The sequence below is a fragment of the Myzus persicae genome, unplaced genomic scaffold (assembly GCF_001856785.1).
Source record: "Myzus persicae strain clone G006 unplaced genomic scaffold, MPER_G0061.0, whole genome shotgun sequence".
NCBI classification, from domain to species: Eukaryota; Metazoa; Arthropoda; class Insecta; order Hemiptera; family Aphididae; genus Myzus; species Myzus persicae.
In genome coordinates this window covers 815216-832308 of record NW_019102098.1, presented here as the reverse complement: position 1 = coordinate 832308, position 17093 = coordinate 815216, and the positions used below count along the sequence as shown (strand labels likewise).

The window sequence follows — 17093 nt, the reverse complement described above, 5'->3', positions numbered from 1 at the left end:
ATATAAATTGTGTAATACATAGTTGAATACTGTAGTGAGCTAAGTGAGTTTAGTCTTTCATAGTTAAATGTTTGATTCACGAAACTGTGGAGTGCATTTTGCATAAGCAATAAATATTAAATAATGTAAAATCTTTCAATGTTTTTTTATATTTTATGAAATATATAATATTAAAAAAATTTATAAAATGATTTGAAATGTATTAATTATTAAATATACAATGGCAAGTATAAAGACTGAGGTGACCATGGCTGACAACGGTGATGATGACCAGTGGTTGTATGGGGACTCAAATTCAAATCTTGACCCTGTTGGTACATTAGTCGAAGATATTAAACCAGCTGAACCAGTTGGTATTTTAGAAGATGAGGTACTATAATAGAATAATTAGTTAAAAATCATAAACTTTTTAATTTTTTTTTTTCTTGTAGGAAGCACGTCTTATGGAGTTTTTGGCAAACCCTGGACCAGGTAACATTTAAAACTTTATATTTAGGTTTAATCATTTATTTTTTGGATGGTATAACTAATTTAATTGTGATTTGTTGTGATTAAAGAGCATTAAACAAATCTTTTTAACATTTTTTATTAATTAATTAAATTTTTGTTAGTACAGAAAATAAATAAAAATAGAATTTTTTTAATGAATATTGTTATATTATATACCAACTTTTTACCTAGATTTGTTTGTAAAAGGTACAGATAATAATGTTTTATCTTACCGAGAAAGTTCCTAGGTACGATAGCTAAATTTTCTATATTAGTTAATGTTAGATAGTTTGTTTAATATCTATTATTTACAATCAAATACTTTTATTAATGACCTAATATTTTTTTAATCCAAAATATGAATCTGTTGAATTTGAATTTGTATTTTGGTTATTTTATTAAAGGAAGTATAGATGTCCCACCTACTGTAAAAGAATTAGATGACGAGGATCCTAATCGACCTCGAAGTCCAGAAATATTCTTAGGGGGACCAGGAGTCCAAGCTGAGGTACTTGTTAAACGTTCAGAAGATTCATTTGAAACTAACCTGGTAGAAACTGAAACTGAAGTGGGCATTAATGTTCCTGAAAAAGTGGCTGAAGAGAATAATGAAGATAGACAAATATCATCTGAAGATAGTGAAGAAGATAGTGATGACGACATTGTTGTGGCAGCTGGAAATTTTACATTGTCTTCAATGGAAAATAATATGGTGTCACTTTCTCAGCAAAATAATGCAAGCCCATCGACTGCTGGAATAAATTTAAAACGAAATAACTTATTAACATTAACAAATATTCCTGGAATGTCGTCCGGAAATAAAGTAAGTAAAAAAAAAATTAATATTATAATATTATTAATAATAAATATTTATATAGTAACATTAACATCCAAGAATTTGTCAAAAGTTGGTATTAATAAATAATTGCTCATTGCAGAAACACAATCAGATCATTGATTTTGTATACATTAATTAATAGTTATATTAATATGCATATAACATTGTGGCAAGTTAAAAAATGCAAACCTTATAAACCATATATTCCAATAACCAAGATGTTGCTGCTTTTCTTTAACATGCTATAACATTACAACAAATTGTAATTGTTATTACAATACCCTTGTATAATTATAGAAAGTCATACTATTGTGCTAAAATAATTATTTTTGCTTAATAAAATAACTAATAAGATTTTCGGTTATGTCTGATTAATATGGTATGTCAGTTGGCTACTTAATAATCAATGAATCAATAATAATGTCGATGCTGGTGACTGCATAACAGTTTTATACGACATGTTAGACAAACAAAATCATATTTATCTTTAAATGTAGATGTTTATTGATTTTTAGATGAGTGCCGTTACTCATAAATAATCTTTACTCTTCTTGTATGTTAAGATCAAACTCTAATGGTGTCATAATACATTCTGAACTTTTATAATGCAAACAATACATTTCTTGAATTTTTATTTCTAATTTTGTGAAATTATTTTCAAGTAATTGGTTAATACAATTATTATTAAGTATTCTAACTGTTTTTTTTATTTTTGTATGATAATATACATATTAGCATCAAGGAAAATTTAATGTCGAAGATTTTGAAAGTATGGGCACCATAAATGGTGTTCCTGCTCATGAGTATTCTATTGAAACAACTGAAGAAAAACCATGGTTAAAGCCAGGTGCCGATATCACAGGTAAAATACTATTCATTTTGTAAAACTTTGGAAAATATGCACTGTATTAAAGTAACATTTTCTATGAGTTTAGACCAGGGTATTTTAAGTATTTATTTTAATATTTTTTTAGATTATTTTAATTATGGATTTAATGAAAACACATGGTTGGCATATTGTGAACGTCAAAGGAAAATGCGATGTAATGAATCATTAGTTGGAATGTCAACTTTGGCTATGCACAATCAACAAGTTTCTATAAGTGCTACAAATAATAACATGATTCCTACTTTGGATGTGAAGTCTACTGCAAAATTTCAAACACCAAATGTTCCACCAAAAGAAAACACTATTGAGGTACGTATTATAGTGTGATACCAATAATTCCATTGCTCTAATTTAATAGTATATTTTTATTGGGTATTTATTTATTGATAAATTTAATAATTGTACAACATTTATCTAATTTACTGTATTATATATTTAGGTTATGACAGCCGAAAGAAGAGAATACAGTCGTAAACATTTTTCAACTCCTGATTTATCTGTACCACCTCCAATAATTCCAACAAATTTTGATGTTCCTCCACCAATGATTCAAAATTCTATAAATTCTATACCACCCCCTGGGTAAATATAAACCTAAAAAATAATCAAATATACATAAGTTAGTAAAAAATGTAATAATATATGATTTAGATTTGGTCCTCCACAAATAAATGTGCCTTATGAACCAGAATATTATCCTCACGAACCAGATCCATACTATAATGCATTTGAACCTACTCAGGATATGCAATGGAATCAAGTAACTAATTATTTTTAAAACATTTTGTTTAAACTATTTTAACTGTACATTCAACACATGAGACAGCTAAGTTATAAAATATTAAATTATGTGCAATCTGTTAAGTTTAACAGTTTGGGTCTTTTAAACAATAGTTGCAGCCATTTAGTAATAAAATCTGATTGTGCCCTACACCATTAAATCTACTCTGTAACACCTGATTATAATTTTTTTTAAATAATATATTAATATTTATGTACCTATGATTTAACTTTAATGGTTTTTAATACTGCATTTTTGATCTATTAGAGCTGGAATTCGAACGTAAAAAGTATAGAGAACATTCCAACTCTGTCAAATGGAGATTCATACAACAAAGCAAGACCAGTAAAATTATTTGTAGCTTTGTAAATTTATAGCAAGTTTAAAACAGTGTTTTTGTAGGATTTGGTAAGAGATAAAGAATATTATGCATCACGAGTTAAAAAAGAACCAGAAGAAAGGGTATATGAACGAGATCGTGAGAGTCGCAATCGATACCGTGAAAGAGATCGGGAGAGGGATCGTGAACGTGATAGGGACAGAGACAGGGACCGTAGCAGACATAGAGAAAGGTTAGTTATTATTTATTGTTGATAATATTGTAAATATTAAACATTATTATATATTGTATGTACAATAAAATTATTTGTAATTGTTTTTACACATTATTAGTGATGGTGTTGAAAGTCCAGAGACAAGTTATAAAGAAGAGAGGGAATATAAGCACAAGTAATTCTGATTGCATTATTTAATTAGTTTTGATTAGTTTTTCTCAAATTTGGAACAATTATAAAAACATAAATCTTTTTATCAGGTCTCATCGTCATCGCTCTCGAAGTCGCAGTCATGAAAAGCGTTCTAGGAAACACAAGTCTCGTAGTAGAAGTGGGTCTAGACATCGTCACAAAAAGAAGAAAAAGAAGTCTGAGAAGAACAAGGAAGATGATAACAGTGAATAATTTTCTGTTGTCATGGTGTAAATTTAAACATTTTTTTTTTCATTAATTTTATTTACTCTTCATTTCATTGAGTTGTTAATAGTAAATGGTAATTTAAGGGTTATTGCAACTAATTTTGTATTGAACTTATGTTACATGAAGTACACATTTTATCAACAAATAGAATTGAAATTTTCACCTTTGATTATTGCGCTATTATTATTATTATTATTATTATTATCATAAGTAAACGTAAATTACTAAACAATATAACTTTTGTTGTTATGTCAAAAATTTAAATTATACATTTCTTTTTTTTTAATGTTGAACTGTTTGTATAACATAAAAATTAATTAAAATAGCTTTAAAATATACATATTAGTATATTAAATATGCATTACCAAATATTGTCATTTAGTTTTCCATGACTAATAAATAATGGCAATATGGCATGACTTCATGACACTAATGTTAATTTAATATGAGTTTGCAACTTATTTTGCTCAATTGTGTTAAATAAAAGACTAAAATCCATAAAATGTTTACTTTTATTTTACTATTTATACTTTGACAAAAGGTTAACCTTAACCGTCACTACTAAACAATTCTAAACAAGTATGGCTGTCAAAATATGTAGAGTTGAAAGTAAACTTTTTGTGAATTTGTTTTTTTTTTTTAATATTAAGTATATTATAGTATAAATTGATTTTTAAAAAAAGTCCACATCAATAATTGCAATATTAATTTATTTTATGTTTAATCAAAAATTATAAGTATAGGTTAATATTTCCTAATGGCTGCCACCAATTTTTAGTTTGGGTAAAAATGCCACTGCTATAAATGCAACTGAAAAAAAAGATACAAATGATAATGATATAATAACATAATTATAAAAATAAGGATGATACTTGTATGAACCAATATACTCTGTTCCAAAAGAGAATATACCAGTTTTTAAGTTGTAAACACTTTTTTCCTCTTCCCCTGGTCACTACATGTGACGTTATGTGGGAGATACTGGCCTCCAAACAGAAACCAGTCGTTGCCCGTCATATTCTCTTTTGAGACGTAGTATAGGGAATAAATAAAATTCAGTTTTTAATAAGTTATATTAGTTTGTTATAACTGTCAGATTACTTGCAAGGTGCTATGAATTTAATGCATCATCAAACTATAATACTAAAAAAATACACTTAACATTTTTTTTTAATTTCTAAAGTAATGAAATTTAAAAAAAGTATTAGAGCTTATTGAAAAGAAAAAAACATGAGTTCATATTTTGTTGATAAACATAAAACCAGTTATTTTAGTATATTTAAAATAAGAATGTTCTCATGTTTATAAACAAATTTATTCTACTTTTTGTGCACATTTTTACCTAATTTTTACTACTGTGGTCGCCGCTTATTGGACTCACGGTTAATTGACTCATTCGCCTATTAGACTCAAAACGGCTGGTCCCAATTTGCACATATACTAACACACAGCAAAAAATTTGTCTATACAACTCACACACTGGTTAATAGGGTCATTTGAAAATTAAATAAATAAATAAAATATGTACATACACTAAACAAACGTGTTATAAATGCGAAATAAGTCGGTACCAGTATTTTAGGCTTCAAATTGTACGTAGAAGGATTCAGCAAAGAGGCGATTTTTTCGTATTCGAGCAACATAAATCCTATGAAAATATGATTATGAAGTTGGCCAAAGAAAGGAAAATCCAATCAACCCTAGATGGATTTTTATCGAAAAATTAATTCGATTTTACAAACATAATTATATTACATATTATTTTATTTTTAATTGCGTATAGCTATATTTTTATACATACATACCTTGAATCTCAATAAATAATTTTTAGTTGAATAAGTTTTTAAATGTAAGGATTTTTAAAAAATTTTTGGGGTCATTCGCCTTATTGACTCATTCGGTTGATGGACTCAAATGGTCAGGTCCCAAAGTGAGTCTAATAAGCGGTGACCACTGTATTTCTAAATTTGGTGCATAAATTATAAATTTGTATATATTTAATATATTTTGTGATTATATTAAAAACACTAACAAAGCCACCAAATAAAACTAAAATTACATAATACTTGAACTATTGTACTTACTTAATACTAACAATGCTAGAAGATAAAATGTCATCAGACAACTTTTATCTATCAATATACCGACAACAATTATTCCGAATATAGCACCTAATCGACCAGTCATCACAATCATTGAAAATGCCACTCCCCTGAATACAAAAATACATCTAATAATATAGTGTGATAAACCTAAAACTATTGTACAAAAAGTTTACCATTACCTCACATTACCAGGAAATAGTTCAACAATAGTGCAAAATATAATGGGTTCTGTTAATGCAGTAAATCCTTCGAAAACGCAACACATTAGTTCTGCTTGTAGATCATTTTGGGTTATTGGAACCAGTAATGCAAATATAACTGGAACTCCACAAGCCATAACTATTAACAAATAATAATTTTAAATTTCTTAAAATCAACAAACAATTAGATGATTATATTTTTTCATTAAATCTTTTTTAAATAATAAAAATGTTTGTATTGAACTTATCCATTCCATGCACAATACAACTATTACATATTATAGTTATAACTTTATAAGATTGACACACTAGAACCCACACCATTTTTTTTCTTAATAATAACAAAATCTTAAGCCAGTAAACCAACCACTTATCTATATATCTCTATCTATATTTCTATGTATATTTCTATCTATATTTCTACATACTTAAGTACTCAAAATTATGTTTCTATAAATCTGAAACAAAATACATACAAAGCAATTTTTTTTTGTCAACATATTTAATTATGATCCCAGTTATAAGTACTAGAGGTATTGTAGAACATGCCACAATTAAAGCAGCTAAGTAAGCATCTTTTGAAACAGTTTGTCCAGGTAACACGGGATTATTATTTAAGTGCCATTCTGATGCTGCACATAAATTTACACCATCTTTATTTTGTTGTTTGTAATTAGAGTATCTAGAAAACAATTCAGGTACCCATACAAGAATAGTTATATATCTGTAACATATAAAATAATCAACAAATTATTTTAAAATCAGTGCTAAAGATGTGTAAGATATTTTGTATTCTATATATATTCTTAAAACATTTATAAGTGAACAACTGGGTTCTCATAATAATAATCAAACTCAACAAATTTGATTATTTCTACTGTAAGTTTTCTAGTGCATAGCTTTAAAAGAAAATTCTTCAAAATATTATGAAAATTATAAAATAGAAATATTAAATTTTAATTTTAAAACTTTCTAATTTATATTCATATTTTTATTGTAGTTATAATAATATATATTATATGAAATCAGTATTATGCCTTAAATAAATATTAAATATACTCACGATGCCATTAAACAAAATTCTACAGTACAAGCCACCATGATGTTTCTGAAATATTTAGAGAATAGCGTTACATGACCATTTTTTAGGACAATTAATCTTCTTTTAACATTTGTCATGAACGGTATGCCTCCAATAAATCCTGTATCAAACCAAACTGCTGAATGGGTTTGAGTGAAAATTTGCACCTTTAGTTCAATGATTTAAATGTATTAACAGTAATATTTATCTTTTAAATACACTATCAAGTATTTTAAGTGAAAACTAATATAGTAATATTCACAAATAACTAATAGGTAGTACCTAATAATATTACTTACGCATTAGTAAGTAGTTATAGGTACTGCTATAAATTGGAATATTGAAAAATATTAATATTTCATTAATTTACACACAGCATATTTTTAGTAGGTAACAGCTACTACAGCATATACCTACTTCAAATCCAATTTATTAAATTTATAAGGTATTTTAAGTTTTTAAATTAAAATGTAAAATTACAAAAAACCATACATTTTTATTCAAGAATAAGCCAAGTCTGCTGATTGGTTGGGCGGTATTAAAATTAGTTTTATGAAATTATATTCTTAACTACTAAATCAAAAAAAAAAATTTTAAATAAATATGTTAAACAATATTTACCGAATACGGTTCAGTTGCATGTTTATTGTTTACTAAATAAATGTGTTCAAGAACTTCTCTGGACTTCATTAAATAACCTCGAAACATTAAAAACCTCGGTGTTTCTGGATATTGGTAAATCAATATAAATGAAATTAAACTTGGTATTGACGTCAAAAGTATGAAAATTCTCCAAGCATTAAATTTGAAATATACAGATGAAATTAAAACAATATTGCTGGGAATTATCACCATAGCTAAACCTAAAACAAATAAAAAAAAAATATTTTAAGTCTCGATTAAATATGCTTACACTTTTTTTAATATTCTTTAAATAAAATAAAATAAAATAAATTTAAATTGAATGTAAACAAGAAAATACCTAAACATTATAACATTATACATTGGTAGGTACTCTATTTGTAAAATGGTACAGGTAACATCATATTTTTAAAAAAAAAGATCTACATTATTTCAATCTGAATATTTAATGCCTCCCCCCTCCCCCCAATAGGCATTAATACAATAATTGTTACATTAATAATGTATAACAGTTCACAAAAAAACAAAACCGAAACTAACTAACACTAACAAAGGTAAATAGTAAAATAAATAATTAGGTACCTATAATATGCAATTTATAATAATTGGACACATATTCAAAATAAAAGTGGAATGCTCATTACTCAAACCCATAACACAATCAATTAGAATAATAATGGTTCACCCCATAGGCCATAATTATTATGTACCTACCTAGGTTGGGCTAAGTACATATTATGAATAGGAACAACAAAAAGAAACGAGCAGATACCTAGGTACCTACTTTAAAGTTTATTTAGGACAGGAATAAATAAAGGAAATACGGGGGTAACTGAAATTACTGAACTTCAAACATTTAACAAATCCAGAGGTTAAAGAACTCGTCAGTTATAATCCAGAGGACAATATAACCACAGAATAAATGCAATTTTGAATGAAAATTTCATTTATTCTGTGATATAACACATTATTATTTAACTAGAGTTTTTTTTTGCAAAGATAATAGACTGAGATCTTTAGAGCATCAGCGGGGATATTTACAACATTGTATAAGTTATAGGTGACTATAAACTAGATATTTAATAACTATTTAAAGGACACTACACCAGTGTGTATAAACACAAATACGTGTAGGTATAAGAGTTTTCCGAGTTTTCGCATTGTTGTGCATTTGTAAGACGGAGACTCGGGTAGCGTCCTCTTAACTATACCTACCTAAATAACATATAGCTAACATCATAGCTCACCCCCCCCCTTTTGACAACCACTGGAAGGGAGTAATTGAGAAGTGATCGTCTCTGAGTTTTTAAGTGGTGGTTGGTGGGTGATGACCAATATATAGTCCGCGACATGCAAAGTGGCAAGTGTGTACTGCGAGCCTCAACGGGTTAGCCGACCTGTTAGCCATTGGCACTAATTTAGTATTAACTATAGGTGCATAGTATTTCAGTACCTAATATAACCACGGCAAGTATTTACAAATTTCATAGTGAATGCGCATTCATCTAGTTATTAGAGCTACAAGCTGAGTGGGTGAAATATTAGACTAGCCTCTTAAAAAGGTCAAGTTCACCACGCCACTGCTCACTACAACTTGATATGTTAACCTAAAAGCTTAACACGTAATAATCAAAGGGAACAAATAGATATATTTGTGACCTCAGAAAAAACAACATCTTATCCAATTTAAACGCAGCTTTAGTTCCGAACATAGACGATATCAAAAGTATGATCAACTTCTTGTGAAATACGAACCTGTACAAAGTACAATCAAATTAACTAAAAAAAAAGAAAAATTACTTGCAAGTAACTTAATCATCCTATATGATAAATTGTAAAACTGTAACCTTATGGAAAATTGAAACTTATAACCTTTGTCGTTGATGGTTAATGTTTTAAATTATAAATAATATAAAAAATTCTTTTGATTCAAGGTACCTAATATTTTGTTTAAAGATATTATTTCGATGACAATATTGGTAGGTATATGACATATCATACAATATTACAATCTACTAAAGTCTAAAAGTATACTACAGTAAGCTATAAAAATATTATAATTACCTCTATAAACACTTTTATTTTGTGTATTCGGAATCAGAATCATGTTTTATTGTTATAATATGCTATTATAAATAATTAATATAATTTAGAAGAAAAAAAGAAATAATTACATAAATAATAATATATTGAAATTCATGTTCTTTCGAAACCTTCAACCGTATTTTAATTTGTAATACAAACAATGTGTACTAACCTGGTCCAGCAATCATTCCAATAGCCCAAAATAATTCAAGAAAAAGTAGATAACTGTCTCTTTTGGAAAGTGTTAAAAATTCACCCAAGTACACATAAACCATGCACGTAGCACCAATAATCCTGAAATTAATAATTTTATACAAACACCATAACAATTGAGGTAAGTGTAAAAGTATCAAATATTAATTATATTCAATGATTTTGTATGTAGATTTAGGTATTATATTTAAGTGATTATGAGGAGGAGCAAATTTCGGCCAGATTCCAAACAGTTTTTTATTCACCTTTAAAAATTCTTTTGTATATCTTTTTTGAGATGTTAAATCATTTAAAAATGTTGAAAAACATTTATTAAAACATATTTAATGTTATTTTTACTAATATTATAACATTTTACATATATCTACCCACAAATATAAATAATTGAATATGCATATTATTATGCTATCACTTACGCAAATCCATTCCCTATTCTGAGTATGAAAAACAATCCAACATGCTGTACCAAGGAAGAAAATATAGTTAATAATGCATCCATTCCCATTGATCCCAAGATAACAAGTCGCCTTCCTTTTAAATCACCTAAAATACCCCAGAAATATGCTCCTAATACCATTCCTAAAAAATGTTTAATACAAAAATATAATATTTATAATAATTTACAAATATAGGCACCTATCTAGTGCAATTTTGTATAAGTAATTGAATAATATTTTAAATTAGTTAGGTATAACGTTATAGATTTAATAGACGTGCATAGAATGCAAGTTGTCAATTTATTAAGGTGTAAAAATAATTTATTGGTATTTACTAACAATAATATAATCGACATTTTAGTTCAATTCTTTTAGTGTATACAGAGATTTTTAGAAAGTATTAAATTAAGTTGCGAGAACTGGTTCTGGCAGATTTTCAGAAGCACTCCCTGCAGTACGCTTTACCATTCAGTGCACGATGATAGACTTACCGAGAAACGGAGCTCCATTTAATATTCCTTTGGTAGTTGAATTTAAATCGAAGTCTTCTCCAGCCGCAGGCGAAATAAATGATACGGCTGTCGTAGATATAGCACACGACATATTCACTAAACCACATGCTACCAATAATACATTTTGATATATTCCAGTTCCTAAAAGTATTTGTATGCATAATATTATGTTATGGTAGTCAATATTTGTAAATATCTTGGTCAAGTTAAACATAATTGTATAATTTGTATAATTGTCTTGTACCACAGGAAAAAAATACTCAACCTATGCAAGTATTGAAGTATAAAGTATTACAATTTCCAATATGTTATGTTATAGGATATGATCTAAGGCCTAAGGGTCCCACACTCCCACCATCCCGTCACTAAATAATATTTGAGTACGTTTTTTACACAATTATTTCCACGATACTATATACAAATATATTATATAGTGTGTTTGTATTTTTTTTTTCGAATGACGGAACACTATTAACATTTTATCAGATTTTTGAGGAACACAACCGTAAAATAAAGCAATATTTAAATACGTTTTAAAATTTTATAATACAACTAAACAATACATGAATAGTACAGCACAGTTTACATACAATATATTTATAGTCACTTAATAATAATACAATTAATAAATACAATTTAAAAAAATTTCTCAATTTCATAAATTTTCCATTGATTTTAAAATTATGACTGATAACAATTTAGAAAAAATCTCGTATTTTTAGAAATTACAACGGATAAACAAAATTTTAAGATATGGTTCAAAAGATTCAAAGTAGACTTTATATTAAATTAAAATATGTTTTCAAAAAGTTTTATCGGAGAAAAACTCAAGCCATCACGGTGGATCGCGTATAAGTCTATTTTGCTTCAAAATAGGTATTGTAAAATCTCCTTGGGCTTTTTTTTTTAATGTTTTAAAGCAGTTAGTGCTTTTATCGCATTTACTCTGAAGTCTGGACTTGTTAAATCGTATTCAAAACATTTAAATTAAAAAGTAACGAAGTTTGTCATGTGTTATCAATGTGTTTAATGTTTTTACCTATAGCTTTAATCGGATATTATTAACAGTAATTTTTCGAAAGAATCGGTACAACGTAAAATTGAAATTATTTTGAGTGTCGACAGTAAAATTAAATAAGTATAATTCTTACCTATCATCATTATCAACAGTCGTTAAAAAATTAATTTTAATATTATTATGGTTGTTTATTTTTGTCATGCACATAATTTTATTGTTTATGTAATATACATTTTTAAAATTATTTAGTACATAATATAAAATAGCCCATAGGCCCATAGGTATGCAATATGATCATATTGCAGGTATTCAAATTTCCCTAATGACTTCTAAGTTCTAATGAAGTAGGTACACAAATACGCCAGAAAAGCCCAGAATACTGAATAATTACAGGTACTAGTATTATGAAAAGACAATTTAAAAAAATATATATTTGGGGTTTGGGACCTCTGCGGAAAATCCCTATTTCCATGTCCATGTGGCCCTACCCAGTACCCACCTACGGGTATGTATATAAAAATTAATGTTTCTTTGTTTGTCCTCTAGATACCACAGGGTATAGGCGTAGAATGAGGGAGTCTAAAGGAACTATAGCCCTCACTCCCATCCCTTAAATTTTTTTGGTAACATTTTTAGAATATATGATAACCTAACCTATCTAAATTTATCACGCTACGTCCATGCTAGATGCTAGAAACACAAAAACTACTGGAGTGTTCTCAATAACAGCTATATCAATTGATTCCTTTAAACGCGGCGTTTAATAGGTACTTATTTTTAGGGTGACTTATACGTTACATCTTACACATGAATTTAGTTTTGTCACACGAAAATGATTTTTTTGCTAAATTAAATGGTGGCAACTAGTGAACGATTGTGTTAGGTTAGATTACTACCTAGAGGCTAGAGACTTTAGAGTACTACCAATATACCTATCTATTAAAATGAGTAGAAATATGGCATAAACATTGCAAACATGTTTAAAATAACAAATCTTAAAACCAAATATTTATGAATACACTTACAATGATTAATTATGATTTGCTGTTTTATTTGTGGTTTTTAGCATTTGTCGAATCTGTATAAAGTTTTTAGTGTTTACAACAAAAGTATGTTCATGATAAATCAAGAAGTGGAAAATCATAAAAAATAATCATTGTAATTACGATTGTATTAAATGCTCCAATAAAACAAAACGGAAAAAATATAAGAATGGATCATTTTAACTCAAGCGAAGTCAGGTAGTACAGCTTCATGTTATAAAACTATAAAATTATACCTACTTGAACGTAGTTTATAATTTAGTTCATAAATCTGCAGGTACAAGAAAAATGTTGAATTTTATTCTACTCACCAGACTCGTTCTGTGCTTCATCAAATGTTACTGGTGAATCTAAACTCAAATTAAAAAGATCTTAGGTACCAATCTTCTATTTATGACTTAATAATATATTTTTCTTTACCATCATACGCCGCCGATCTTCTCACGCCAACATTAATATCTGCAGAAACTTCGTCTAATGCGCCTTGTGCTACCAGTGTAAGCCTCCCAACACCATCGACGTGATGGTTATCCATCGTTTTAACGATCGAGGAAAATGTATAAAAAAAAAATATTGGTTACAGAGTTGGATTGAACTTACAAACTACAAAACCTATAGAACTCTACCTATTCTGTAATAATTATTCATGAGCATAGACAAATATAATATAATGTAACAAAAAATTGTCCACGGATTCTCATAAAATATAACATAAAATCATCCATGGATTCTCATAAAATATAATACAATGTACCTATATTATTGGTGTATCAACTCCATGGTGTTGATTATTTATTTTAGATATATAAAAAATTCATTTTTTTTTGTAATTCTATCAAAATTTCAACGTATTACTCAACTATTATGGTTAAGAAAAATGAAAGACTATTTTAAACCATGATCAATTCCATTTAATGTCAATGGTCTAAAACTGACCAATATGGCAATATATTCATCAATAATCCAAAATCCAAATTAAATAAAACTTTAATAATTATCGTTACGATGCCATAAAGAAATCGTCACAGACCCCGTTAAAATAATATATTGTGATTTTTGTCTCTTAAAATTATCGAGGACTGCACAGATTTATATTCATTCAGCTTTTAGTGTAAATGGTCTTACAATTAAACTTAATAAGTAGGTAATCACTAATCATCGTAATCACAAAATAAATTAAGCTTAAAAAAAATTCTTTTTTTTCTGACATTTTGTATTTTTGTGCACTGGGTGAAATAACTAAAACATAATATGAACATTTTTAGTTCAATGATTTTATAATTAAAATATGATTGTAGTATCAAACAATTATAATACCCAAGGGCCAAGGTGATTAAAATCACATCCACTCCTCGAAAATTCCAACTAGCGTGTTACTGCCTACTGCTTGGAATCGTCTTTAGTCTTTACCATACTAGGTATATAATAATATGTGTTAGGTTATTATTTATTTACTTATATTCCAATTTTCTAGGAACCCTTGAGTGATCTGAGTATAAACTGGCAAATTGCCAGTTACCACCTGGTGCGTTAATATTTATCGAGTGGCATTAGTTGTGAAACGCACACTATATAGGCATACATTAAAGAGCTATTATTAGCTAATGTTAACTGTTACATTTTTTCATTTTTCAATTTCATTCACGGTTGCTGTTGTTACCGTTACGTGCCTACTAATACAGTTAACAAAGTTTGGACTAAAGTACTATACGATGGAGATCACATCGCTTCTCGCCAATAGCACAAATGTCCCCGAAGGATACTCTGCGAGAAACGTCGGTTAGGTGAAGCTGTTGCTGCTGATCTTGCTTGGACTCTTTTTAAGTAAACATCAGCTGGTCCTTAGCCGAAAGATCATAGATTTTCTACTGGCATTTCATCTGCAGGACTTGATTAGATTTTTAATGTTTTTTTTTCAATTATTGCCGACAAATAATTTTTTACTCGGTTAAACAACGTGAACGATTGAATACAATACTCTTCATAAGTCTTTTTCGATTACAAAATCAAGAAATCACTAGTCTTTATTATAATTAATTAATTTACTATGAATTATGATATAAAATAAAAAAAAGAAATACTAAATAGTATTGTAATAATCTGGTGTAAAAAATTTATAATGAATAATTACACTTTTTCGTCATACGGTTTTCTGTTTTATTTTTTTTTTTAGTTTTGATAATTATTACTACGATTTTAGGACAGAATATTTTGTACTTCGGTCAGAATTAATATTAATATGATTTGAAATCCAAATGCAATAATTTCTAAAATGTGACAAAGTCATCGTCATATTATCATTCAATTATTTGAATATTAACTTTTGTATTTTTCAACTCTGTTTAAAATTTTTAACTGTCTAATTTCTACAATAAGTATTGCCATATTGGACGATCCACTTAATTAGGTACACCGTACATGAATCATACGATATTAGAACGGAACTAGCAACTGCATGATAGTAATATTATGATTATACAACATTTAAAATTTAAATGTCTTATAGTTTTCGATTACAATTTTCAATCCATACACAGCTATAGACAATATATAATATATATATTATATATTCATAAAACTGATAAAAGTAGCCAAATATATCTAATTCTACTCGTATGCTCACTTATTGAATACTCAATGGTCACATCAGTAATGTATACCAGGATTTTTTCAAGGGGGGGGGGGCTACAATATTTTATTGCTAGAGCCAGGGTACTACCGGGTATTGTAAGTCTGATATTTCGGGGAGGGAGGAGAGGAGGCTTAAGCCATGAAGCTCTTCCTGGCTACGGCACTGAGTCACAATGTCACATATTTACAATTTGCTATACCTACCTACTGCTGTAGTAGTGTATTGTTTCATGAGCTATGAGTCTATGACTCTATGAGTAGTTACTATAGTGATGAGTTGACACAGTGTGTTGTTGCAGTCAACAATTGTCAATTACTATACTATGTAGATACTATAAATATTACATATTAATTATTATATAGTATAATTGTTGACTTTTGTGTGTTGTAAACAATGTAAACTCAATTATAATTATTTACACCTGTAATAGTTACATTTCGACATTCAACTGTCGCAAAAATTAAAAGAATAAGACTTTGTGTAGTGGTTCTCATTAGATATAGAAAAAGAGTTGAAAGAAGAAAAAGCTATAGAGAAAATATTACAATAATTGGACAGCTTTTTTAATAAAGTAGATTTTTGAAATATTATATTTAAATATTTAGAGAATAATTGTATTTTTTTTCAACTATTCCTAAGAAAATGTATTATAAACGATTTTGACTAGTATTGCAGATCTATTATTACAATTATATTTAACTTATTAAAGTTTACTTCTATTAAATTTTCAATTTGATTTAAATCCTATTCTAAAAATTGTTTACCTAGGTGTATTTATAGATACTTAAATATGTGGGTACTAACAAAAAAAATTACTCTGGATTGTGAGAGGGGAGGAGCAAAATTGTTAACTCCATGGCGGCATTGGCCTTTTATTTGCTCAGGGAAGTCACTCTGTTGTACATCAAGTGTCAAAAGAAGTTACTGTAATGCATGTGTTAAATTTAAATTAAAAAATATAAAATTATTGTATACGAAAAACGATTCCGCTCAAAAATATTATTGTAGAATATAAGCTGATTTGGACTACTCGAAATAACCACAATTTGAATTTTAAATGTTAATAAACAAAAAACGTTCTGATTAATCTTAAATATTTATAAGCTGCTATTATAATAACTTAAGCGTTAAGCGGAACCTTTTTATTATTTTTA

At 27.8% G+C, this 17093-nt stretch overlaps 2 protein-coding genes across 2 annotated transcripts; one reads left to right on the top strand and one right to left on the bottom strand.

Annotated features, from left to right (window-relative positions):
* The first annotated feature begins 36 nt into the window (after positions 1–36).
* On the top strand, positions 37–4474 carry LOC111031222 (pre-mRNA 3'-end-processing factor FIP1). Its single transcript, XM_022311079.1, has 11 exons — positions 37–370; positions 432–471; positions 894–1312; positions 2063–2189; positions 2302–2525; positions 2656–2798; positions 2868–2976; positions 3265–3342; positions 3400–3569; positions 3670–3726; positions 3812–4474. Exons 1-11 carry the CDS (start codon positions 221–223, stop codon positions 3954–3956), a joined length of 1662 nt encoding a protein of 553 aa, XP_022166771.1. The 5' UTR covers positions 37–220; the 3' UTR covers positions 3957–4474.
* Positions 4304–13944, bottom strand: LOC111031223 (synaptic vesicle glycoprotein 2B-like). Its single transcript, XM_022311080.1, has 11 exons — positions 13736–13944; positions 13619–13662; positions 11226–11387; positions 10714–10876; positions 10257–10378; positions 7979–8220; positions 7340–7524; positions 6753–7000; positions 6256–6415; positions 6056–6183; positions 4304–4781 (listed from the first exon to the last, which is right to left on the bottom strand). The coding sequence occupies exons 1-11, from the start codon at positions 13840–13842 to the stop codon at positions 4726–4728; spliced, it is 1617 nt and encodes a 538-aa protein (XP_022166772.1). The 5' UTR covers positions 13843–13944; the 3' UTR covers positions 4304–4725.
* Between the last annotated feature and the right edge of the window lie 3149 nt (positions 13945–17093).